The 27,206-nt window shown below is 43.8% G+C and overlaps 2 protein-coding genes across 5 annotated transcripts in view; both read left to right on the top strand.

Moving 5' to 3' along the window:
• Nucleotides 1–13,808, top strand: part of LOC124037779 (tyrosine-protein kinase ABL2-like) — a 44,692-nt gene extending 30,884 nt beyond the window's left edge. The window contains exons 1-10 of one of the 3 annotated variants that reach the window (XM_046352825.1): nt 331–752; nt 2,210–2,374; nt 3,600–3,895; nt 4,111–4,383; nt 4,699–4,783; nt 4,906–5,268; nt 5,381–5,533; nt 5,665–5,754; nt 7,562–7,744; nt 9,262–13,808. In XM_046352825.1, the coding sequence (XP_046208781.1) occupies nt 683–752; nt 2,210–2,374; nt 3,600–3,895; nt 4,111–4,383; nt 4,699–4,783; nt 4,906–5,268; nt 5,381–5,533; nt 5,665–5,754; nt 7,562–7,744; nt 9,262–11,048 (3,465 nt within the window). In that variant the 5' untranslated portion in view covers nt 331–682 and the 3' untranslated portion in view covers nt 11,049–13,808. Of the gene's footprint in view, nt 1–330; nt 753–1,626; nt 1,841–2,209; nt 2,375–3,599; nt 3,896–4,110; nt 4,384–4,698; nt 4,784–4,905; nt 5,269–5,380; nt 5,534–5,664; nt 5,755–7,561; nt 7,745–9,261 lie in introns of those variants that run through there. The other 2 variants (XM_046352824.1, XM_046352823.1) reach the window with 2 other exon arrangements.
• A 1,096-nt stretch (nt 13,809–14,904) lies between these two features.
• Nucleotides 14,905–27,206, top strand: part of LOC124037778 (oxysterol-binding protein-related protein 9-like) — a 34,278-nt gene continuing 21,976 nt past the window's right edge. For both annotated transcript variants that reach the window (XM_046352819.1, XM_046352818.1), the window contains exons 1-3: nt 14,905–15,033; nt 21,136–21,186; nt 23,058–23,136. In XM_046352819.1, coding sequence (XP_046208775.1) covers nt 14,923–15,033; nt 21,136–21,186; nt 23,058–23,136 — 241 coding nt within the window. In that variant the 5' untranslated portion in view covers nt 14,905–14,922. The remainder of the gene's footprint in view (nt 15,034–21,135; nt 21,187–23,057; nt 23,137–27,206) is intronic.

Genomic DNA, 27,206 nt, shown 5'->3' with positions numbered 1-27,206 from the left:
TCAGTGGAAAAGAGGATTGAGGCTGACTGTGTAAAAGTATTGCGGCCTCTACTGTGCACTCTGTAGTGTATGATAGTAGTGTGATGTGCTGCAGCAGTGTTGTTCTGACATGAGGCCTTGTAGCAGTTGCAGTGCCCTCTTGCCCTCCCTCCATCCCCCCTCGTCCTCAGTCTGTTCAGCCTCTCCCTGGAGGCTATGAGTTTGTCTCAGCACGTGGCACAGGGGCCCTCTCCTATAGGACCATGAGAACGGCCATCTGCTGTGGACCTCATGACTGCCCCTACCCCATGCTTTGTTCTGTTCCTAAAGAGACCTCCACCACAACTCACTTCCCCAGTGAGCTCAGCTTTCCTCTGTCTGACAAACACAGCAAGCCCCTTTCTGTGGGATTTTGCCACGGAGAACCATGATCATGGATTTACTTCCTTGTACTAGCACTGGAAAGTTTGACTTCTGAAAGCCACATCAAAAGCTGAGAGTGGAAGCCTTTGGGTTGAAAAGCAAACCCAGCCCAGCGGGAACCTATTAGTAGTGCTTCAGACACCCTAATTCACTCAGGGTGAATAAATCAAATGTGTGGGGGGTCTCAGTGACTCCCTCACTCACTCACTGCCTCTGTGGAGAAGTTATACAGAGAGGGAACTGGTCAGACGTCTGTGTTGTACTGGGAACGAAGTAGAAGATGTACTGGGAGCTGTGGCTGAGCCAGTTGACGGCGACCGACCTGCAGCATATGCTGGTGGGGAACAAAGGTGGGAGGACATGATGCCTAGATGGGGCAGGGTCACACCTGACATTGTGGCCACTTTAGTCCTCAGGAGATGTCTTGCCGGATTTAATATACTGCTTCCATGTGGTGTACTGTGTATGGACAGAGTTTGCTTGCTGAATATTTTGAATGGAGCACTGCATACTTGAGTAGTTCTATTGTTTTAGAATGGTGCTCTGTGTACTTTAGTTCAGTGTGCTTCCTGTTTTACTCCCTATTTCACACATTCCACTCATTAGGTTGGATTTGGAGATCTGGGCCATTTTTCAACTATTTGGTTCAGATGCATGACTTCATAGTCTTGCACAGTGTGTACAGTGTGTACCCTGACTTATCAGACCCGATTGTTTTTTATGTCTGTGTAGAACGTCATGGTTAAAAGGAAGTGTAATAGGAAGTAATGATGCCTTTCAGTAAATTATTTACTGGTAACCATTAGCTACTGACCACCAGACTCCCACTGATGGTTCTAGTCACTTATTGTACATGTATAACTTGGGTGTAGCCAGCCAGTCATTCTTTTGTTTTATAGGCTCCATGAACGAGTTGAATTTTCACCATACATGAAAAAGTAATCTTCCGGCAAGTAGATTGCTCTCTCCATGCCCACTTTCAACTTTCGTTCATCTTCTCCCCTCTCCTCCACTGCCTTTATTTCACTCTTATCCCCCTCTCCCTGGCAGTCGGTAAGCCCCATTCAGCAGCTGCCCAGACATGTTGTGGAGGTTGTTGGCAGCTGTTGAGGAGCCCTGTGAGCGAGTGAGGCTCGGGCATGTTGTGTGGGTGGAGGCCTGCAGTATCTTTCCGACCACGCCGACAGACAGCCCCTCCCCGCAGCTCCTACACTCTTTATATACAGGCAGGGGAAAAAAAGCCAAGTAGAAAGTTCATTTTGGACCTAGTCCTCACATCTCAGATTAGTGTGTGTGGAAAGTGAAGTGAGCAGAGTGGACAGGCAGAGTATGTATTTGAGGACCCTTCAACCCAGCAGCAGTTTTGAGGAAGAGTGGGTTAGGCTGACAGGCCGGCCCTATACTGGGGCAAAGGATGTGGACGGGCCTAGACTCTCAGGTAGCTACTCTTTCAACCGGGCTCTTTCTGTCCGTCTATTTAGGTAGATTAATGCTGCCTATTCACTGGACAGTTACTGATATTATGTTGGCACTGGTAAATGCCTATTTCAAATATGATTTGAGCCGATTGTTAAAGGAACAGAAGAACAGACTGTGTGGCAACATAAGTGGGTGATAGGAAAGGGATGCTGATTTTGGATTCTCTAAAAGGCAGGCTGCATTTGTTATGTAAATTTGTGTACATATGTATGTGTTTTGTTACGCATATCTGTGGATATGTTTAATCATGATTTAGAGTTTTTTTAGGCAGCTTGACCTCTGATCCACTCACAAACCTCTTTCTTTATCCATCTCTCCCTCTCTCCAGAGGCCCTCCACCGGCCCTTCAGCCTGGACTCGGCAGCATTGACTGAGGCGGTACGCTGGAGCTCCAAGGAGAACCTGCTGGGTGCTGCCGAGAGCGATCCCAACCTCTTTGTTGCACTTTATGACTTTGTTGCCAGTGGTGACAACACGCTGAGCATCACGAAAGGTATGTACTCTGAAGAGCTTTTTATCAATAGGCTTTCCAAACAGATCATCACAAACCACTCCTTTATCTAAAGATGACTCGCTCCCAGAGATATGGGACAGTTCTTACTGAAGAGATTTCCTCAAAGTATGGTAACATTTTACCATTCAGTGAACTATTTTTTAAAAAGTTTATTCCAATTCCTTTGTTCTACTTTCTCGTATTTGATCCGTGTCCCTGCTGATCATACTGGGTAACAAGCTTAAAATATGTGGGTGAGAGCGGGACTTTTAAAATTATTATAAAAGCACTATCTTAAGTCGATGCCTGCCTCCTCAAGTCAACCCAAGGCCGCTGCCTAAGATGAGGCTAATGCTTAGACTGTGAGTCAGAGTGCCCAATGGAGAGGCGGGCAGGCCAGCCCTCCCACACCCTTGTTTGACTCCAGTGCACTTTTAATGTGGAATACTTTCAATTGTAATAATAACAGGTGGATAAACCCAGCAGTGGGTGATCAGAGGGTCTCAGATGAATGCCATGCCTCAGACCAGTAATGTCCGCCACGAGCCGCCTGACATTCACCATTTCCACCCGGAGCCAGCTCTCTGGCTGCCCACGGTGTGTCGCAGAGGAAACTGTGTAGTGTGACTGTTTTGGCCGGCCCAATGTTGTTTTTCTGACTCCGCGGCTATCCAGTGTCAATAGAGCCTGTAGCTATGGCCTCTGTGGCACCAGAGGGTATTGAGTCTGCAGCACGCTCGCTTAGCCCATGATGTACAGAGGGCGAGCGAGTAGGAGAGAGGGAATAAGTGGAAGAAAGCTTGGCGCAGTCCCATCTCCAGGCCGTGCCATAACATCTCACTGTCATTATCCTCTCATTGGGAGCAGCTTTGAATGGCTGCAGGGAGCTGCCGGACAGCCAGGGCGTGTTTCAATTCCACAGCCACACAGCTCCTCTACAGTACAGTGCTGCAGTCTCTCTGTCTCTCTGCAAGAGGCACTCCCTCCCATCTCCATTGCTGACCTCATAAGAGGCAGACAACGCAGCAGACCAAGTTGGTACATGCCCTGCCCTACCTCTTGGCACCGCAGTAAATGATGCATCAACGGGGGCTATTTAAAGCCTATGGACGAGTCAAAAGCGCCAAGTTTCAATCGGTGCTAATGTCCTGAAGTGGCTCAAAAAAAAGATGTTTAAACATTTCATTTTACCTGACTTAATCTCTCCCTGTCCCTCTCTGCCCAGGTGAGAAGCTAAGGGTGCTCGGTTACAACCAGAATGGGGAGTGGAGCGAGGTGCGCTCGAAGAACGGCCAGGGCTGGGTGCCAAGCAACTACATTACACCTGTCAACAGCCTGGAGAAGCACAGCTGGTACCACGGGCCTGTGTCACGCAGTGCAGCAGAGTACCTGCTCAGTAGCCTCATCAACGGTAGCTTCCTGGTCCGGGAGAGCGAGAGCAGCCCAGGACAGCTGTCCATCTCCCTGCGCTATGAGGGAAGAGTCTACCACTACCGCATCAACACTGCTTCAGATGGCAAGGTAGCTAAGGGTCTGAGACCTACAAAGGGGCTGTCTCGCTTCTCTCTCTGTCCTATCGTCTTCAGTCTCTTCTTCATTTTTGATGCGAAACTGCTCCGTTCCTGCTAATGTCTCTGCTCTGTCTTTTTTTGTTGTTGCCGTCTCTGGTTCCTCCCCACGGTGCTGCTGTTTCGGTCTGTACACATGTATAACCCTAACCCTCTGTCTGTCCCAAGGTGTACGTCACGGCAGAGAGCCGCTTTAGCACCCTGGCCGAGTTGGTGCACCACCACTCCACCGTGGCCGACGGCCTGGTCACCACACTCCACTACCCGGCCCCCAAGTGCAACAAGCCCACCGTCTACGGCGTGTCGCCCATCCACGACAAGTGGGAAATGGAGCGCACCGACATCACCATGAAGCACAAACTGGGTGGGGGGCAGTACGGAGAGGTGTACGTGGGAGTCTGGAAGAAATACAACCTCACCGTCGCAGTTAAAACACTGAAGGTTTGTCTCTTCTATAGATTGGTGGTGTGATTTGGATGTCGCCTGTAAGATCCCTCCATCTAGTGTCTCGATTTCACAAAATAGAAACAATCTATGGGATCATGGAATATGAGAGGCATGGTATTTAGTGGTAGTTGGTCACCACCTAATGGTGGAATGTTGTATTAAAACAAAATTTAACTCAATGGCGGCAATGACTAATGTTGGAGAAATGTTTAATCACAGTTTAACTTGTTTTGTTCACCTTGGTTTCCTGGTACTAAGATATTGAATAAATCCAGTGAATATTGACCTGTCTGATTGTTTGTCTTCCAGGAGGACACCATGGAGGTGGAGGAGTTCCTGAAAGAGGCAGCAGTCATGAAGGAGGTGAAACATCCCAACCTGGTGCAGCTGCTAGGTCAGTGCTGCTCACAGTACAGCTCCACTTAGTAACAGCACATGGCATTTCTATCAGCTGTTGGGTTTCTTGGCTCTTGAGGCGTAATTACATCTAACCTCTGTTGGCTTGCCTCTGTCCAGGTGTGTGTACTTTGGAGCCGCCCTTCTACATCGTGACAGAGTACATGCCCCATGGCAACCTGCTGGACTACCTGAGGGAGTGTGACCGGGAGGAGGTGAACGCAGTGGTGCTGCTCTACATGGCCACGCAGATCTCCTCTGCCATGGAGTACCTGGAGAAGAAGAACTTCATCCACCGGGACCTGGCAGCCAGGAACTGTCTGGTGGGGGAGAACAGTGTGGTGAAGGTGGCTGACTTTGGGCTGAGCAGGCTGATGACTGGGGACACGTACACAGCCCACGCCGGCGCCAAGTTCCCCATCAAGTGGACCGCCCCGGAAAGCCTGGCCTACAACACCTTCTCTATCAAGTCTGATGTGTGGGGTGAGTCAGAACCAGATTTTCAAGCACTCTCCTTTTCACCTTTACATGTACTAAATCAGTCAACATCAGTGTGAGCGTTCTTCTCATCTTATGACGGTCTCTCGTCCCTCAGCTTTCGGTGTGCTGCTGTGGGAGATAGCGACGTACGGTATGTCTCCGTACCCAGGGATCGACCTGTCTCAGGTATACGACCTGCTGGAGAAGGGCTACCGCATGGAGCAGCCAGAGGGCTGTCCACCTAAAGTCCACGAGCTGATGAGGGCCTGTGAGTGAGCACTGCACTGAGTACACACAATGTCCCACCATGTCCCACCAACACACAGTCCCTCACACTATCATCCATTCACTTATAGCTATGTAACCTATATTGACCTTTTTATTTTATTTTGATATCAGGCTGGCAATGGAGCCCGTTGGACCGACCTTCATTTGCCGAGACCCACCAGACCTTTGAGACAATGTTCCACGATTCTAGCATCTCCGAAGGTACATGTACGACATAGTTACATTACTACCCTTAACCTCTCTGGGCTATTCGGGGCGCTAGCTTCCCACTCCGCCAACAGCCAGTGAAAGTGCAGGGTGCCAAATTCAAAACAACAAAAATCTCATAATTAAAAATCCTCAAGCATACCAGTATTATACACCATTTTAAAGATACAATTATCGGTAATCCAGCCACAGTGTGATTTCAAAAAGGCTTTCCAGCGAAAGCACCATAAACGATTGTTAGGTCACCAAGTCACAGAAAAACACAGCCATTTTTCCAGCCAAAGAGAGGAGTCAGAAAAAGCAGAAATATAGATGAAATTAATCACTAACCTTTGATCTTCATCAGATGACACTCATAGGACTTCATGTTACACAATACATGTAGGTTTTGTTCGATTAAAGTGCATATTTATATCCAAAAATCTAATTTTACATTGTTGTTATGTTCAGTAGTTCCAAAACATGCAGTGATTTTGCAGAGAGCCACATCAATTTACAGAAATACTCATCATAAACACTGATTAAAGATACAACTATTATACATGGAACTTTAGATAAACTTCTCCTTAATGCAACCGCTGTGTCAGAATTCAAAAAAACTTTGCGGAAAAAGCATACCATGCAATAAAGATATTCGCCATATTGTGCAGTCAACAGAAGTCAGAAATAACATTATAAATATTCACTTACCTTTGATGATATTCATCAGAATGCACTCCCAGGAATCCCAGTTCCACAATAAATGTTTGATTTGTTTGATAAAGTTCATAATTTATGTCCAAATAGCTTCTTTCGTTAGGGCGTTTGGTAAACAAATCCAAACACACGTGGAAGTCCAGCCAAAAGGTTGTAAGAAAAGTCCAAAAAGTTATATCACAGGTCGTAGAAACATGTCAAATGAAGAATAGAATCAATCTTTAGGATGTTTTTATCATAAATCTTTAATAATGTTCCAACCGGTGAATTCCGTTGTCTGTAGAAAAGCAATGGAATGCAAGTTAACTTTCACATGACCGCGCATCACGAGCTCATGGCAATCTGCCAGACACCTGGCTCAATCCCCTCTCATTCGCCCCAGTCTTCACAGTAGAAGCATCAAACAAGGTTCTAAAGACTGTTGACATCTAGTGGAAGCCTTAGGAAGTGCAACATGACCAATATCCCACTGTATCTTCAATAGGCTATGAGTTGAAAACCTACAAACCTCAGATTTCCCACTTCCTGGTTGGAAGACATCATTCAAACCGTTTTAGAAACTTCAGTGTTTTCTATCCAAACATACTAATTATATGCATATTCTAGCTTTTATGGCTAAGTAGCAGGCAGTTTACTCTGGGCAACCTATTCATCCAAGCCACTCAATACTGCCCCCCAGTCACCAAGAAGTTAAGGCTTAAACAAGGCATTTAGCTCTGCTGCCCGACTCCATTCAATCCTGTCAGTTGTGGCACTAGAGTGCATACATTTGTGGATATTAGAGAGGGAATGGCTCTTAATGTTGCGTTAACATATCTGTAGGGCCTTTTCATAGTGGTACAGCAGGCCTGGTGCCTCTAGGATAGATGGAGGATGATATCTGAGTGAGGAAAGGGCATGCTGAGGTGAGGAGAGTACAGGGAGAAAGCAGTGCTTTCAGAGAAGCACTATAAACTCTAAGCATTGGTTTCTGCAGTTATTCCAGTAAATGCAGTACTACCATTTCTAGCAAGGGAATCAATGTGTATAACTATCTTATGTAAAGGTTCACTTAATTAAGCATTCCTTTCCTCTCCTGTGGCTCCCTCTCTCTCTTTCTCTGCAGAGGTAGCAGAGGAGCTGTGTAAGACTGCCGCCTCTGGCCATGCCCCGACACCACACCCCTTCAGCCACGACATGCCACTGCTGCCCTCGAAATCGCGCACTCTCAAGATGCACGCGGAGAACAAGGAGAACATCGAGGGGGGTTTGGATGGCAGGCAGGAGCCCAGCACACACGGCCCCTCAGGTACCCGCCTTGCCCGCCTCCATGCCCGCAGGCTGAGGAGAATGGCTGCTGTGTACCTGGCAGACTGAACATCACTGGATCACCTTAACCATCCCCTAAACGCACCATCTTATCTCCGTGTCATTACACAATCACAACACACCTCCTTTAGTGTCATATATAGAGCTTTCCCTCATAATTTATAAATAATTACTGTAATGTCACTTATCTAGCCTCATGGATAATATGCAGTGGGGACTGTTGCCATATCCAACCACAACACTTAAAGGTCCAATGCAAATCATTTCTGGGTAAAAAGTAAGTACCTTACTGTGAAAAAAATGGTCAAAAGGATACAAAAATAGCTTCTTAGCAAAGAGCAATTTCTCAAGCAACAATTTTGTTAGGATTGTCTGGGAGGGGTCTGAGTGGGGAGGGGAAAACTAGCTGTTATTGTCAGAGTATTATTCAGAACTCAGTGTGGAAATGTATATAAATCACAGCTAAATCATGTTTTTGACTGCATTGGGCCTTTAAAGCGTTGCCTTTGGCCAAATACCAGATGCAGGGTTTAGATGAAATGCATTCTCAATCCTCTCCCATAGATAATTCACTGTTGAGGATCTGCATGACATTATAAACCACTCCATCAAATCTTCATCCCTGACATGATTAGACAAGACTGGGTTGTACTCCTCTGTGTTCATGTTTGCCACTTTCATTTATATTAAAATAATGATTGAGGGTATTGAATTCTAATCCTCTCCCTGTTGCATCCTTCACACACAATTCACATATAACACCTACAATTCTAACAATCACCAAGAATGACTGCATATGTACCAATACCTGAATTAAAATTGGCTGACCCACGAGTTATTTGTATGGTTTTTGAAATGTTGTCTGTCTTGTTTTATGTGCAATCAAGTGACAATAAAGTGTTTTATTGCATGTTGTGTTCATGTTGAAAAACCTAATGCAATCTATGTTCCCGTCAGTCCTTATACTCTCACTCCTTTCTCACACCATTTTAATCCTCCCCAAGATACTAATCCACTACCAGTATGATTGATCAGTGAACACACAATCGCAAACACTGCATAGTTTCGAGTTGTATTACTCGTATGTATGGGATACACATGGTATACACCGTCCAACGAAATGCTTAATTGCAGATTTCCTTCTCGACAATGCGTCCCTAAGATAAGTCTGGGATGAGGAAGCTTGAATGGTGGTGACACAAGGGAGGTGACATCCTGTCATGCTGACTCCGCTGCGTGGCTCACTGTGGCGCTCATCTATTACACGTATAGAGCAGCTTGACATCCCTAGTACAACAAGGTGGCACCACAAAGTTATTGAAGCAGGAATGGCTCTGAAGAGAGAATATGCCTGTTGTCAAAGCAAATGGCAGCCAGCCTATGAGATTCGACGGTTGGCGCTAATGCAGATTGTTGAATAATGGTGTTATTAGTGTTGATAAAAGAGACCACAGCTCTGGTACCTATTTTTAATTCCATATCCTCTGTTCTCTGCAGGTCTGGCAGCCACTCTGCTGGCAGGGGATGGCCGGTCAGGCAGCTCTCCTGCTCTGCCTCGGAAACAGAGGGACAAATCCCCCAGCAGCCTATTGGAGGACTCCCAGGAGACCATATTCACACGGGACCGCAAGGCTGGCTTCTTCAGCTCCTTCATGAAGAAGAAGTCTCCTTCATCCCAGCTTCAGCAGAGCCTGCCCATGCCGCCCAAGAGGAGCAGCTCGTTCCGAGAGATGGAGACCCAGCCTCACAAGAAGTACGAGCCCACGGTTGGCTTCAGCGCCCCTCCTCCCCTTCCCCAGGCGGACGGCCTGGGCTTCTCACCGTCCCATGGAGAGGGGAACCACGTCCAGTCACGCTGCTGTGGGGCCACTTTTGGACAAAAGTCCTCTGCCAACCACACCTCTGGGGTCCCACCCTTGCAGGTGGGCAGTAGTAATAGTAGTAGTAGTAGTAGCAGCAGCTGGGCAGGCCTGGCAGGTTTCTTCACCCCTCGCCTCATCAAAAAGACCTTAGGGCTACGGACTGGCAAGTCCACTGGGACCGAAGAGGGGGGTGGGGGGACCAAACCATTCCCCAGGTCCAACTCCACCTCCTCCATGACTGCAGGGCTTCCTGACCTGGAGAGGATGGCTCTGACTTTACCCAGAAACCGCAGTAAACCTCCTCTAGAGCGCACTGCCTCCACCACCTCGCAGCCTGAGAACGGGGCAGCACACACCTCTGAGTCCCTTCTTCGTAAGATGGATGAGGGCACAGCTCAGATCAGGGACCGGCCTAAAGCCAAGCTGCTTCCCCGAGGGGTGGGGGGGTGCTCTGGGGGGGTGAGGGCACCTGGGGTTGGGAGTGAGGCCGATTTGGATTGTCACTCGGGGGCTCTACGGTGTAGGGAGGGTCAGGAAGCAGGAGGACAGGACCGACAGGGATGGACGTCCCCCTCCAAAACAGTGGGATCAGGCCCGTCGGCGGCTCCACACAACCACAAGGTTCCCGTGCTGATCTCGCCTACACTCAAGCATAGCCCAGCCGATGTGCACCTGGTGGGGATGGACTCTCAAGGGAACCGCTTCAAACTGCTATCGGAGCACCAGGCGGACCGGGACCGACCACGACTGGTCAAACCCAAATGTGCTCCCCCTCCCCCTCCAACCCTGCGCCTCATTGGGCACTCCTACAGCGGGGATGGGGAGGAGCAGGTCGTAGGGACCGTGGAGGTCAACGGTGATGGGGTGAAAAGGCCGGGACGAGCAAGGGAAGTGGGAACCGGGAGACCATCAGTGCCACCACCACAAGTGCCTCCACCAACTTCAGCCTCCTCCTTTTCCTCTGCCAACAACACTAACACTACTCCCACTAAGATGGCCAACGGTGCCACAAGCACTACTTCTTCCACAGCCCCCTCTGGTGGCTCTAAACCTCTGCGTCGGACTCGACAGCAGGCTGAGAGGGTTCAACCGGAGAAAATCAGTAAGGAGGCTTTGCTGGAGTGTGCTGAGTGCCTGAGAGGTGCCCTCCACAGCAGCCCTGAGCCCTCCTCCAGCAGCCAGGTCTTAGATGCTGGCCACCAGCTGCTAGACTACTGCTCAGGCTACGTGGACTGCATCCCACAGATGCGGAACAAGTTTGCCTTCCGGGAGGCCGTGGGCAAATTAGAGCTGAGTCTGCAGGAGCTTCGGGCATCGTCCTCCTCTGGAATTGGAGGGGCATTTAGTGGCCCAGGACCTAGCCCTGCTCTGGACAACTTACACATCTGCATCAAAGAAATCAGTGATGTGGTTCAGAGGTAGCCATCAGACCCTGTCAAACATTTCTTTGTATTCCCTTTTTTATGTTTCTGGTTGTATTAACATTTTGGGGACGGAGAACAATCTCAGAAGTACCTCAGAAAATCACTAAATTGGATCTCTTATTGTTTACAGTTGACTCTTTCTCAAAAATGCCAGGGGAGAACACTGTTCTAACCTTTGTACATTAACATTGTTGATACCAAACTAGATATGGTTCAATGTACACCAAGTAACTGTTTTGCCCCAAGTTCAAACTTTTCCAACTGGTTTTAAGGCCTTTCTTTTAATCGAATGTGGAGTATATCAGCTATGTATTCAGTCCCAGAGTGTTGGTAAAGAACAAAGTCAGTTTGCGTATGTGTCATAGTCATCATAGCCAAGAAAAAGTGGAGAATAATTATGGCTGAGTTACTATCTTTGGTTTATGATCCTGGCAACTATGAGTTCCTGTGACGGGAAGTCACTGTTCAAAACTATTGTCACCTGGAAAATGGAAGTGTGTTCCACTTAATCAGGTCTACCCTCTGCCATTTGATTTGGTTTGAGTATTTCAGGAAAATGCTCACTTAAAATCGGAATGGAAAATGTAAGCATTTTAATATTTATGTCCAAATTCCCTTGCACATGTATTTAAATGTTCGTAGCTAATGAGAAGTGAGGAAAGCGCAAGGTAACACATGGGAAGGTGGTTTGGGGCAGTATTCCCTGTGGCCCTTTCCTTCAGTGCCTATAGATTGTTAAATCATTGAAAATCTGCGAACACAGCCACTCCCTGAAAAAAATACTAATCTCAACGCAAACTGCGGTATGTCTCCAGAAAATGAGTGATTTATTTGTACATTTTTTGGTTTTAACTTTAGAATGTCTTTATGTATGAACTTGAATTTAAATTAATTATTGTTTTTTATTAAAAGCACAGACTTATTTTAAAAACGTTATATCCAGGAAAAGATTCACGGTCACTTTTGCTTGGATAAGTGTTTGACTATGAAAAGAAACATTGGTAGGAAGTTGCAGGACTGAGGCCCCCAACCCCATCTGAACATCTGCAAATATGAGGTGTTTAATCTGTCAAAGTTCTCTGGTCATTTCAATACCAACATCGGTGTTCTGTTTTCGATGAGCATAAATGAGTGAAGATGACTGATATCCCTTTTAGATGCTTTTTGATTATCTCTAAGCAAACATTTCCATTTAATATTGTTGAAGTCATTTCATCCTGTTTGTTGTATTGTGCACAAATAGCAAGTATCACCCGTACCTGCAATCCTTTCTCTATAAAATTTGGCTAATGAATCAAGCAATCAAAACAAAAAAAAGCTTGTTTATAATAGTGTCCCTCGACTGAAAATTCCCCTAATGCCCACTTGAGATGCTGGAACCCTTGGTGTACACTGGATAAAGCCTATGAAGTAGTAGACTGATTGCTATATTGCATTTCGTCTTAGTATAAACTCTAAAAGTACCGTTTATGACACCCAATATTTTTCACAGTTCATTCCATGTCTGTTTTGGGGTACACCACCTATTTAATCCAGCAGATGAGCTTCAGTGTCTCTCTGTTCATTCAAAGGTCGTCTTGACTAATAGGATGTCATGAAACGAATTGTTTTTTTACACTGTGAGGTTCCAAATTAAATAATGAGGTATTTGTTTTTATTTTCTTGCTACTGGATACAGCAGTGTTTTTCCAATTATTCATGGTGCCTTTTGTGAAATATATTGTATGTATTGTGCACTAAGTCAAGAAATGGATATACAGCAATGTGTAATTGTAAATATCTTGTGCTTTGGTCTTCAGATGACACATTTCGCCATGAAATTGTGGCCAAGTATAAATATAACTACAACATACATTTATATTACTGGGAGTAAATTTTAAGACTCAAACTTGAAAATAAAATGTGCAATTTGTCTCCTATATTATAATAGATGGACTGATGGTCAAATACAGCTTGTTCTTGGTCTGATTTGATAGTGGTCCATACTTGTGATCCCACATAATTCTGTCTCTGACAGTTGCACAATAAGTGTTTGATTTCCAACAAACTACACAAACTTGAGTCTCTCTGGTGCACTTCCCCAAAGCTGCTCTGTAGTATTAAGGATCTGAACTATTAAACTCTCTGCATCCTCCACTTGCTGTCTGTGAAATTCTTAATGACTGATTACCAATTTGGCCTTCCATTATTTTGCCTTTCACCCTTGCTTATTTATGCTTCAATCGTCTTTGTTCTGCTTTACTTCCAAACTGTACTAGTGAGACGAGTATCCCATAGACTTGTGATTATCTTTAATTTATTGTTGGATTAAGAGTGTAATGAACAAGGCTTGTCACGCTAGGAGAATTAGTTTGCAATGATTGCAATTTTGCAACAAAAAAAATATCATTTTGGTTTAAGTGCTCTTCAATTAATTTCTGCCCAGTTTGTCTTTCTGATTAAGCTGTATGTCCTTTATTTATTGTTGCTGTATTTATTTTGTAAATAATGTTTTGGATCCTGCAACTTTTCTGTTTGATCTGGACAGTGCTGAAGAAATTGTATTTGCACATCGTATACCAAAGGCCACTTCCTCTTCAGTTCTGTGAGTGCAATGAGAATGGAATACACTTCATTTTGAAAATGTGAATTTAACAGGGATAAAAATGGCAGAGGTTAATATTAACTTTTTGTTTTTGATTTAAAGCTCACATAGTATATAACTGTGAAGTTCTCCCTAGCAGTGTTACATTTGATGTAAATAAAACGTTGAACATTTCTAAGGTCCATTTATCTTTTTGATTTGGGGAAATTCTAAAGATAAATCAAGAGCGCAACCTCAAGTCACCAGCTCAAACCTTGCCTCAAACCTTGTGTTAATCAGATGAAATAAATCAAATTGACCTGTGATACCTTTACTGTAAATAGAATGTAATTGATGGGAGGAAAATAATGATGTTGATTGAAACACGATGATAGCCCAGGGGCAGTTTGGGGTTGCATAATTTTGTGACGTGATATAAACCTTTCTTAATTTAAGACACATCCTGACCCAGGCATTAAATTACATCGCATCTGCTCCTGGAACTGTCATCTGAAATGTTTTAATGCAACCTTCGTCCTTTACATTTTTTTATGTAATTGAACCTTTATTTGACTAGGCAAGTCAGTTAAGAACAAATTCTTATTTATAATGACAGCCTACATATCTTTCTAATTTTGCTTCAGTAAACAGTGTATTATGCTATCACTAATCATCTTAGTGGAGGAAGGGTGTCTGTTTTGAGTATTTAAACATGGCCATTTAACTCAAAGGCATACAAAGAATGTGTTCTGAACCGGGATACTACATGCTAAATACTTGCAAACTATGTGAGTATGAACTTTATACTAATCTTAAATATTTCAAATATACTACTGTATTTGGTATAGTAAAAAAAAAACTCTGTTAGACCCACCCATTTTGCAAACCTGTTCTTCTGGATTATAAAATAACATCTGGAAAGATTTTAAGATAATGAACAGATACTGATCAAATTTTCCAGCAACTGTATTATGACATCTTGTTTCTTCAAGCATGCTACCCCATATACTTAATGCTAGGGGCCCACGAGGCCATGCACATACTCATTATATGGTACTTACTAAATAGAATGAGAGCTTTGCCATTTTGAACATGTCCAATGTAACCTGGCATAATGGCCCAAAAGAAGAGAGAGGCCTATAGTGTCATAACCATGTACACCTATGGAACAACAAATGAGAAAGCAAAAGTGTAACTTCAAATGTTTGACAATCTGTCAGCTGTTAAGGATGCTGTCAAATCTTGCCATCCCGTGACGTATTTTTTCTCCATACTGACTCCTCCCCTAGAATCTTGGCCAATTGTAAAGATGGCGTCCATCATGGAGGGACCGCTGAGCAAATGGACTAACGTCATGAAAGGTTGGCAGTATCGCTGGTTTGTTTTGGACTACAATGCGGGTTTACTGTCATACTACACGGTGCGTATTTTATTGTACTTCATAATGAATAAGCCGATAACCTCCCGGGTCCGGTATTAATTATTTGCTAAAGCCTGTCAAAACCGAGTAGGGACAACGGCCTCCCTGTTGGTGCTTTCACGACAACTGGGACCTCGGGGGGGGTCAAATCATGACGTCCGTGATCTTCAGGTCGGAACTCTAGAAAGATGCCCCAGTTTTCGACTTGGAATTCCGAGTTAGATGACTGTTCAAAACCATTTTTCTCATTCGGAACTCGTTTTTTTCCAGAGGTTCCAGTTGTCTAGAACGCACTGAATTCGGAGTTTTCCGAGTTCCCAGTTGTTTTGAACGCGTGATGTGTGCCGGGAGTTGGGAATCTCTCAGCTGTCAGAAAAGGGCGGGGGACTTTGCGGACATATCCGTTATTGACCAATCCTATCCATGCTGGAGGAGAAACTAGCAAATGAAAGGCCAGCATTTTCTATACTTCCTGGAATGATGCGGCTGTGTTCTTTCCTCGTTGTTCCTCTTCAAAATGTTCTATCTAGGTAGCTGTCTTTTTCATGTTCTGCTGTCAGTTAGCGCTGTAGATTTTTTTCGAGACATTTAAAGCAACGTAGCAGGAACAATTATAACATTGTCTCCTTCCTTTGCTGACATGGTTATCTAGCTAACAAACGTTAGTCAGTTCATTGAGTTAACGTTAACTAGCTAGTCAAGTGAACGCAATTTTTTCCCTGCTTAGTCTGCCTGCGTAACAAGAATGTATAGTAGACTTCACCGTTTTGGTTTGCTGTCACCAGAGGAAAATAGTTCATGTTTACAGACATCGAATCACATTTTATTGGTTGCATACACACATTTTACTGATATTATTGCAGATGCAGTGAAATGCGTGTTTTTAGCTCCCAACAGTGCAGTAATACTGAAAAATAGAAAACAATACACAAATCCCCAAAATCAATAAATATCAAGAGTAAACAATTGCATATGTTATACAGTGCCATATGTTATATCAGTCAAAGTTTTGACACACCTACTAATTCCAGGGTTTTTCTTTATTTTTACTATTTTCTACATTGTAGAATAATAGTGAAGACATTGAAACTATGAAATGACATATGGAATCATGTAGTAACCAAAAAAGTGTTAAACAAATCTAAATATATGTGAGATTCTTCAAAGTAGCCACCCTTCGCCTTGATGACAGCTTTGCATACTCTTGGCATTCTCTCAACCAGCTTCATGAGGTAGTCACCAGGAATGAATTTCAATTAACAGGTGTACCTTGTTTATTTGTGTAATTTCTTTCCTTCTTAAAGCATTTGAGCCAGTCATTTGTGTTGTGACAAGGTAGGGAGGGGGTATACAGAAGATAGCCCTATTTGGTAAAAGACCAAGTCCATATTATGGCACGAACAGGTCAAATAAGCAAAGAGAAATGACAGTCCATCATTACTTTAAGACATGAAGGTCAGTAATCTGGAAAATTTCAAGTGCAGTTGCAAAAACCATCAAGCACTATGATGAAACTGGCTCTCATGAGGACCGCCACAGGAATGGAAGACCCAGAGGATACGTTCATTATCGTTACCAGTTTCAGAAATTGCAGCCCAAATAAATGCTTCAGAGTACAAATAACCGACACATCTCAACATCAACTGTTCAGAGGAGACTGAGTGAATCTGGCCTTCATGGTCAAATTGCTGCAAAGAAATCACTACTAAAGGACACCAATAAGAAGAGACTTGCTTGGACCAAGAAACACGAGCAATGGACATTAGACCTATGGAATTCTGTTCTTTGGTCTGATGAGTCCAAATTGAAAGATCTTTAGTGTATGCCTTTGCAAATCATGTACAATCAATTGAATTTAGCACAGGTGGACTCCAATAAAGATCAAATCAATTAACATGTTTTGGGGCTGTTGCTGGGCAACACGGACTTCAACTCCCTCCAAAGATTTTCTATGGGGTTGAGATCTGGAGACTGGCTAGGCCACTCCAGGACCTTGAAATGTTTCTTACGAAGCCACTCCTTCGTTGCCCGAGCGGTGTGTTTGGGATCATTGTCATGCTGAAAGACCCAGCCACGTTTCATCTTCAATGCACTTGCTGATGGTAGGCTTTGTTACTTTGGTCCCAGCTCTCTGCAGGTCATTCACTAGGTCCCCCCCGTGTGGTTCTGAGATTTTTGCTCACCGTTCTTGTGATCATTTTGATCAAATAAATTCATAAAAAATCCTACAGTGTGATTTTCTGGATTTCTTTTTTTCATTTTGTCTGTCATAGTTGAAGTGAACTTATGATAAATGAAAAACCACACTCCGAGGGCCCCCACCTCCTCCCAGTATGCCGTTTCGTCGTTGTTGGTAATCAAGCTTACCACTGTGGTGTTGTCTGCAAACTTGATGATTGAGTTGGAGGCGTGCATAGCCACGCAAGTCACTCCCTGTGCATGGCCACGCACAGGGAGTACAGGAGAGGGCTGAGAACGCACCCTTGTGGGGCCCCAGTGTTGAGGATCAGTGGTGTAGAGATGTTGTTTCCTACCCTCCCCACCTGGGGGCGGCCCGTCATGAAGTCCAGGACCCAGTTGCACAGGGCGTGGTCGACCCAGAGCTTAATGACGAGTTTGGAGGGTACTATGGTGTTAAATGCTGAGCTGTAGTCGATGAACAGCATTCTTACATAGGTATTCCTCTTGTCCAGATGGGTTAGGGCAGTGTGATTGCGTCGTCTGTGGACCTATTGGGGTGGTAAGCAAATTGGAGTGGGTCGAGTGTGTCAGGTTGGGTGGAGGTGATATGATCCTTGACTAGTCTCTCAAAGCACTTAATGATGACAGAGGTGAGTGCTACGTGGCGGTAGTCATTTAGCTCTGTTAACTTAGCTTTCTTGGGAACTGGAACAATGGTGGCCCGTTGTGTGTTCGTGAGACGCAGAGTAGGTAAACGGATTATCCTCAAATGTGTGGTTCCCACCGTGAAGCATGGAGGTGTGGAGGTGCTTTGCTGATGACTCTGTCTGTGATTTATTTAGAATTCAAGGCACACTTAACCAGCATGTCTTCCACAGCATTCTGCAGTGATACGCCGTCCCATCTGGTTTGGGCTTAGTGGGACTATCATTTGTTTTTCAACAGGACAATGACCCAACTCACCTCCAGGCTGCGTAAGGGCCATTTGACCAAGAAGAAGAGTGATGGAGTGCTGCATCAGATGTCCTGGCCTCCACAATCACCCGACCTCAACCTAATTGAGAAGGTTTGGGAGGAGTTGGACCGCAGAGTGAAGGAAAAGCAGCCAACAAGTGCTCAGGAAACAAGTGCTCAGGAACACCTTCAAGACTGTTGGAAAAGCATTCCAGGTGAAGCTGGTTGAGAGAATGCCAAGAGTGTGCAAAGCTGTCATCGAGGCAAAGGGTGGCTACTTTGAAGAATCTCAAAGATAAAATATATTTTGATTTGTTTAATACTTTTTTTGGTTACTATATGATTCCGTATGTGTTATTTCATAGTGATGTCTTAACTATTATTCTACAATGTGGAAAATAGTACAAATGAAGATAACGCTGTGTCCAAACATTTGACTGGTACAGTATATAGACAGTATATATGGATAGAAAAGTGTGTACAGCAGTAGTTATACAGTATGTGGGTAAAACGGTATGTAAACATTTATTAAAGTGACCAGTGTTGAATGATTAGCAGTCTCTAAAGTGCAGAGTAAGTCCCGGGTGGTAGTCGGCTAGTAACATTGCCACCCCTCTTGTTGTTTTTTTTAGCTACCTTGTATCATTGATTGCACCCTTCATAAAGCTACATAGCCAGTCAAAGTTGGCGCTATTATTTATTTTTCCTTGGTGAAAACCTAAAGCCATTTTGTTCTACTATTTTCAACAGCCTGACCCTGCCACTTTGATGGGTAAACCTAAGGGATGGGACAGGAGAAATGTCACCACTGTCAAATTAATAGAGGACCCATACCAGAGGCGCGTTGGTTGGAAATTGTGGGCAGGTGATTATTCGCGCTGTGAGTTTCCTGCTGATGGTGGTCTCCCGTTTATCTATGTCACAATGGAACACCAGACTATCGCTCCTCAACGTCTGTAGACTATGATTCATGCTTTAGGCATTATAACTAAGTCAAGAATCTTTGGTCATACACACTCAATGGCCAGTTTGTTATGTACGCTACCCTGTTCACAAAAATGGTTAGCTCCTACAGACAGTGAGTCACATGGCCATGTCTTGATACAGTGGGGCAAAAAAGTATTTAGTCAGCCACCAATTGTGCAAGTTCTCCCACTTAAAAAGATGAGAGGCCTGTAATTTTCATCATATGTACACTTCAACTATGACAGACAAAATGAGAAAAGAAAATCCAGAAGATCACATTGTAGGATTTTTAAATTAATTTATTTGCAAATTATGGTGATTTTTGTTGATGGTGGTGGAAAACGTTGTCTCAGGCGCCGCTCCAGAATCTCCCATAAGTGTTTAATTGGGTTGAGATCTGGTGACTGAGGGGCATACACACACCCTATAAACCCCCATGTGCTCCTTTGAGACCCCTCTTTCAAAGTCACCGAAATCTCTTCTAGCCATGGTTGACTAAATAAGGGGCAACTGGCCATTTTTATGAACTGAAAAAAAAATGTAAACGCAACATGCAACAATTTCAAAGACTTTCCTGAGTTACAGTAAAATTTATAAAATGCAATTGTGTTTGTTGCCCATAGTTTATGCCTGCCCATACCATAACCCCACTGACACCACTGACATAACGGTGGTGAGGCCGGTTGGACGTATTTCTAAGTTCTCTAAAATGACGTTGGAGTCGGCTTATGGTAGGGAAATTCACGTTCAATTCTCTTTCGGACATTCCTGCAGTCAGCATGCCAATTGCACACTCCCTCAACTTGAGACATCTATGGCAGTGTTGTGTGACAACTGCGCATTTTAGTGGCATTTTATTGTCCCAAGCACAAGGTGCACCTGTGTAATGATCGTGCTGCTTAAACAGCTTCTTGATATGCCACACCTGTCAGGTGGATGGATTGTCTTGACAAAGGAGAAATGCACACTTATGGGGATGTTAACACTAGTTTATGTGTGTCAATGCCATAATGTGTTATTTTGTTAAATACTTCTCCCTATTGTGAAATGTGTGTGTTGTAGTGTGTGTGTGTGTGTGTGTGTGTTGTGTGTGTGTGTGTGTGTGTGTGTGTGTGTGTGTGTGTGTGTGTGTGTGTGTGTGTGTGTGTGTGTGTGTGTGTGTGCCACCAGTGATTCTACAAACAGAATTTGAGAGCTAAATAGAACAGCTTCTACCCTTTTGCTCTAACTCTTTTGACTGATCACAACGCTGCTGGTACTGTTATATATATATATATTTTTATTTATTTACCTTTATTTAACTAGGCAAGTCAGTTAAATAAGCTTTCTGTGCGTATAGAACATTTCTGGGATCTTTTATTTTAGCTCATGAAACATGGGACCACACTTTACATGTTGTATTTATATTTTTGTTCAGTGTACATGACCCTAAGCATGATGGGATGTTTTAATTTCTTAACTCAGGAACCACAATTGTGTGGAAGCACCAGCTTTCAATATATTTTATCGTTCATAATGAAGTGTTTTCTTTATTTTGGGAGTTAGCTGTATCTGCTGGTACTAAACAAATTCAATGTGACCCTACACTGAACAACAGTAGTAGGGGCACTTTTGGTTACAGTGTATGTAATTTATAGCCGGAGTGCCAGTCTTTGTGCTATCATGTCAACTCATCAATCATTGTTATACCAAACATTTGGCTTGACAATGGACTTGGCAAGAGCACAAACAGATCTGGGACCAGTCTCAAACTGCGGCTGTGTCATACTTGCAGATGAGATGCTATACTAGAGCACTCACAGCTCTGTCTTGCAGGGATTTTGACCGGAGAATCTTAGCTTGCTTTCTACATGTATGATGTTCCAGGAACTTTTCACTGGTGAACTTGATAATGAGTAAACTTAGAGTGGAAATGTGTGTGAACTGAGTTTGCAGGGGGGCGGGGGTGTGTGTGTGTGTGTGTGTGTGATTGAAACCTATTTTGTTCTTGTTCATTTTCAGTCCAAGGACAAGATGATGCGTGGCTCTAGAAGAGGATGTGTGCGTCTCCGGGTAAGGATCTGGTTTGGGTTGTTGATCATGCTCATTAGCCTATGTGCTAAGAGGGACAATTTGCACCTGCTGAACAAGTAGATATTTTCCTATCTAGCCTAATACTGTTCTGTTGTAGTTCTTTGGCTATACAATACAAGGCTATTTAATATCAGCACTTTCCAGAAGTTTGTGAAAATATTGCCACTAGATGGCAGCATTTGATTTATTACTTATACCTGCAATAGACACTAACAAAATAGGATTTTTTGTTTTCTAAAATGGATCCTTGCTGGCCCATTGACTTGCCCTTTGTTTTTTCTATCCTCAAGGAACTAACTATACATAATTTAGTAGCATAGCATTCAGAGATCTACTTTGAACTTTGAACCCAAAGCGTCTGCTAAATGGCATATATTAACTTCAGCTCAAACAGAGGTTTTACTTTTTAAACAAATAGTTTTATATATTGGAATGTCTTGGGGGAAACAACCTGTTTGGTATAGTTTTTGAATCAAGACTAGATGAAGTAGGATTTGAATTCTTTATTCTAAAACTTTTATGAGTAGAGGTGAGAATTGGGCAAACATACCATCTTGAATTCCGTACCCACAATTGAAAAACGCGTACGTTTTGAATAGCCCATTTTTAGGATAAGAGTACAACGTGTGAGTATCGTCATCTGCGTAGTTGTCTTTTTTATTTATTTTGTACTTAAGTTTTGGCAATAATTTGTGAAGGACAACTCGCTGTCAGAATTGTTTTATTTTTGCCAAGAGACAATGTTCACATTTATGCAAAAATACCTTTCATAGACATTACACACTGCTGCAATCCACAGCTTTGAGAAAACAACAATTGGCTAGATTCTCAAGCTTGTGAAATTGATACCCCTCTTTCTTGTTGGTTGGTCAGATGATCAATGATGGAATTGTGAAAACAATATTTCTCATGACTTTCATCTGTTTTGTGCTGATTTTGAAGGTATATGAGCATTCGCATGTTAGTGTTGTCAGGTAAAGCGAACATATCTTACTCTGAGCAGCATTTTCCTAGATTCATATATGTGTACAAAGTGTGACTTTACGTAGAGTTGTGTGTGTTGTAATGTTTGGGCGTTTAGCCAATCTCTACTATTAAAAAGTGTCAAGCATAAAATTATTGACTTGCAGGCATAGCCTGATTGAATATGGAATTGTGCTATACATTGATTGATTACTAGCATAGTTGAGTATATTTCCTCCTAGTACAAGCTTTAGACAGTTGGGACAGTACAGTGGATTTACTTATAACGTGATGGAATTTTCTTCTTGTCCTCAGAAACACACAAGGGCTAAACGCACACCACATGTATAAACACCTAGGTTACATTATTTCTAGCCTAATTACACTCATGGCTAGTTGAACGCGCGTTCCTCATTTTGTACCAGTCCCTTTGTCTGTGTGAAGCCAGCTGCCAGGGCATTGTCTTTTAATGAGTCATCATATACTGTAGTGGTTCTCTGTGATAATGGACGACTACACCTCACCCTCGGTACATGGAAAGTCTTAATGCATCTTTATGGGTAATTATATCAGAAATGTTTTACTTCATGAAAAGATAAGCATATGCCTTTTTTTTCCACCCAAGGTTGGTTTTGACAAGCAAGCAGGTTTGAGATATACTGTTGCTAGGTGCCATGCCACAAACAGTTCTGCAGAGATTTTCTTTCCTTCTATGCAGCTGGTCCCCAATGTCTGTCTGTTCGATACCTGTTCCTGCATCTCTCCCTCCACCCAGGCACGCCCTCCTCTTTCCCTCATTCTCCCATGCCTCGGTGTGTTTTTGATAGTGAGCAAGAGAGGGGGGATGGTGACGTCTCACTGCCTCCTCATCCTTTTTGGTTTTCCAGGGAGCTGTAATAGGAATCGATGACGAGGACGACAGCACATTCACCATCACTGTGGACCAGAAGACTTTCCATTTTCAAGGTGAGTCTCTTGTTTGTTTTTTTCTCCTCTCCCTCACCTCCCACTCTGCTGACTCCCATGTTGTTTGGAGTAAATCTGTCAATGCTGCATACGGCCGTCTGCTCGCGTGTAGGCTCTCTTTGTAGCTTGTTTTTTTTTTCTCTCTCTCTCTCTCTCTCTCTCTCTCTCTCATACTCTCTTTCCTACCTTTTTTAAAAGGAGGATTATTATATCGGTGCGTCAACACAAGCAGACACGCACATCTAGGCATTTGAGTGGCTCGTCGTCTCTGTGGAACCTTCCTCTTTCATCAGCAGCATCTGGCAGCTTTGCAAAGTAGAAGTGAAATGGGTAGGGGCTAAAGCAAGATTTATTCCACACCAAGATTCTTCTGTAATGGAAAGAAGCGAAGGAGGCTCTTTTTTTTTAGGAAGATTACTTGCATTTTCTACCGCCTCTGGGAATAAAACGAATACTGCTGAGCTAAAAGCCGAGCTATCTGCACTGCCGCTCCCCACCCTGAACACCGCCACTTCACAGAGACAGGACTGGCCCCTCTCCCAGACACCCCTCACCCCACCCCTTTTCCCCGGACAGCAGCTACACCGTCCGTCCACCAAGCGGACCTCTCTCCTCCAGGTCTCTAACCTCCACCTTGTCACAACCCCATCCTCACGCCCCCCCCTCCACCCACCCACAGCCATCACTACCGCCACCAGCACGTTATCCATGGTGGGCCCACCTCCACCTCCTCCATGCCATCTCCCATTGCTATGTTCCGAAACTGTATGCTGTGGTTCTACAAAAGGAAGGGTAAGGAGATGTATGCATGCTGGCCTCGGTTAGCAGGTCGAAGGGCATGATTCAGTGAAGCAGCGGTAGTAGCCGTTTCCTACCTATTTGTGTTGGTGGTTTTGTAGCTTACCGTTTTCTTTGATATACTGTGTTTTCTATAGCGGTTGTTTAACGTGGAAGACGTTTCATGAACTTTTAGAAAATATGTTTAAAAGGCTTGATGGTTTAAAGAAACAGCATTATGGAAGATTGTTTCTGAGAGGTGCATTGTCAGGTCACCTGTTTATTAAGACTGTCGGCTGAGGTCATAATTCTATAATATTGTTATGTCTGATTCAATTTGAAATTCATATGTCAAGTTGTTTGAGTTCTAATTCCTATTTCTATTGTCATAACTAAGCCAGTTTTCATTTTGTCTTTTGGTCTACTATTATGCGTATCTCCAAATGTCATCTGAGTTCACCCTTTAAAAAATGCATCCTTGAAAGACTTTTGATTCCTAGCTCTGGGGAGTGAAATAAGGATGCTCCTCCAGATGATGCCTCCAAGTTGAAAAGCTATTCTACGATTACGTGGAAAAGATGGGAACTTCACGGCCATTTCACAACTCATCTGTCACCCAAGCCTATGGGAATTATTTTCTATCACAAGGACATACTCATTTCCACTTGAAAAGGACACAAAGGGTATATGCGCTACTCCTCCAGATGTTTCCTGTTGGAGATGCGTTACTTGGGATCCAGCTGATGTTACACATATTTGTTCTGGTGTGGTGCTGCGGCAGGCAGGCGGGCTGTGTCAGAAGAGGAAGAGGACTGGAGCGGAGCATGGGTGAGGTATGGGGCGGCCACAGATGACGGCTGCAGAGAGGGAGGCTCTGTATTTCTATTTCGAGGATCATCCATAATTCATCAGGCTCTTTTTCTGGCGGAGCATCAGATCCCTTCAACTCCCACTGTACACAGCACACCCCCTGTGTGCTAAAGAGCTCTCTACCCGGCCCCCATACAGTCTAAAATGTTTAGCCTGGGAAACTGCTGAATGCAATGGCCAAGCCCATGACGAGCAGGTTGCCTGTTGTAGAGAGGAGGTCTAGTGGTTCTGCGCAGTATATGGATTATAGCACTGTGTACATGCAAAGTGATGTATGACCAGGTATTGAGCTTTTCTTGGGGGATAGCTGACCTGTATGTGACCTGGGGGGATGACTCCAGTAAATGTGTGTTAGAAAAGGTCTGTGACTAGAATGGAGCTGTGATGCCTTGTCATCATACCTGTTCTGCAAGGGGCTCCTACCTCAGCACAGTGACCGCACAGAGCAGTCTGCTTCAGTATAGTCTGTAGCTAGAAAATAACATTTACTCTGTTTTCTCCCTAAAAAGAACATGCCGTCATTAGCACACACAGAGATTTACTCCAAACCACTCTCTCTATCATCATACTACTTTATGGTGTTTACCAAAAACTGCTGTGCATCATACCATCTACATTCCATTCATTCAGCCAAATAGGGGAGGCAGAAGAAGAGGTGAACAATATATGATTCACATCCTTTGAAGGAAGGCAGCAGAGCAGTTTTGATTGGTGTGTCTTAGGAATGTGATAATGCGTAACCAGAGAGGAAATGATCTGGAATCATCTGCTTGTTAGGCACTAGCAGTGTGTCTGTCAGACTGCTGTCACCTTGCTGAAGACTCTCCGGTCTCTCCACCGCCCCCTGCTTCTATCTCTCTGGGCCTGGCTGTCAGTAATAAGCCGTGCTCTGGAGAATGCCCTCTTTGTGCACTAATGGCCCAGGAGTTAATAATAATACACTTTGCTTTCATCCAGAGGAGCCACCTACCTTCTGGGGGAGAGGGGAAGCATTAGGTCCTAATTGGGTTGTGAGTGCGTGCCCTGTCATGGCCTGTTTGGGCTCTGTGTTGAACTCTGGGGGACTGCACAAGTTTATGACTTGCCTAGGCTTCAGGCCACCACTCTGCTATTCATGTAAAACAGTCACACCAAGAGTTCATATTATATAAATGAAGAAAATTGGAACCACTAGATGTGCTGTACAGAACCATTTGTTTTATTGGTCTCCAAGTTCTGTAAGTGTTCAATATCTTCTACTGTTGTAAATTTTCTGTTGCTAGCACTTCATCAGCAATGTCTGTAGCCTATATCATGCTCAAGACTGACCCCAGTAATGATGGTTGGTGTTATGACAGACTTCGCATTCCCTCTGCTGGCTAGGAGTGGCCATGTTTGTCATTCACAGTAAATGTCACACAGGGATGGTACAGTGTTTGCTTGCAAGTCACAGATGGGTGTAGAACTGACCAAACAGTGCACCCTCACTGTCACACAAAGTGCTTTAGGTAAAAGGGAGATTCTTCATTAGCTCTTTACATGCCATGCAACCAGGTAGAAAGTAATGCTCTTTCAATCTAATAATCAAGCAAGCATCTTTGTTTTCCCTCTTCTTTGTTTTTGTTGGACACTGATGTGACACCAACATACAGTATTTCACACAATTTTTCTTACAATACAGGATGTTTGTTTTGCGCCATTCTCACGGCAGATTGACCCTATTGCTATTATAGGGTAGACACGCATCTATAGAAAGGTTTTGTAAAGCAAAGTGCGCCTCAATTAAATTAGCACAGACATTGAGGTGAGAGGGTGTTGAGGCAACGGGGTGAGGGCCTGGCATGAGCCCTGGGTGCTTCTAATGTCTTTAAAAGCTTTGGGCTTTCATCCTGAGCTCCTATCCATCAATCATCTGGGTACACTGTATTTTACATCTCTATTAAACTTCCCCAGGCCACCAGTCACCTGTGATGAAATACTGGATTGCCCATTATGATTGTTGTTTTTGTCCTTTAAAAAATAAAATTGTATTTCATGTTTTCGCAATGCTGTTTGCTTAATTGCGATCAGAAAACAAACAATTCTCAAATGTTTATGTTGATAACGTTTCTTTGTTTATAAAATGCAGCAAACATTTATGAAAATGTGTCAATGTTCCCTTTCAGATTTTGGACTGTTTAACTTTAACTCGATAGGCATATTTAGATGGATTAACCCACAGACCCATAACGTCTCCCTCAAGCTCTTGTTCAATTCCCACAGCCATCAATCAGAATAATAGGATGACTCAGAAAAATGTATGAAAACATTAGTAGCCTCAACTAGTCTAAAGAAGGCCAGTTTTATTGCTTCTTGAATCAGATCAACCGTTTTCATCTGTGCTAACATAATTGCAAAAAGGTTTTCTAATGATCAGTTAGCCTTTTTAAAATGAGAAACCTGGA

Source organism: Oncorhynchus gorbuscha, linkage group LG06 (assembly GCF_021184085.1).
Source record: "Oncorhynchus gorbuscha isolate QuinsamMale2020 ecotype Even-year linkage group LG06, OgorEven_v1.0, whole genome shotgun sequence".
NCBI lineage: Eukaryota > Metazoa > Chordata > Actinopteri > Salmoniformes > Salmonidae > Oncorhynchus > Oncorhynchus gorbuscha.
The sequence above is the reverse complement of the archived record's forward strand: the minus strand, read 5'-3'. Positions and strand labels throughout refer to the sequence as shown.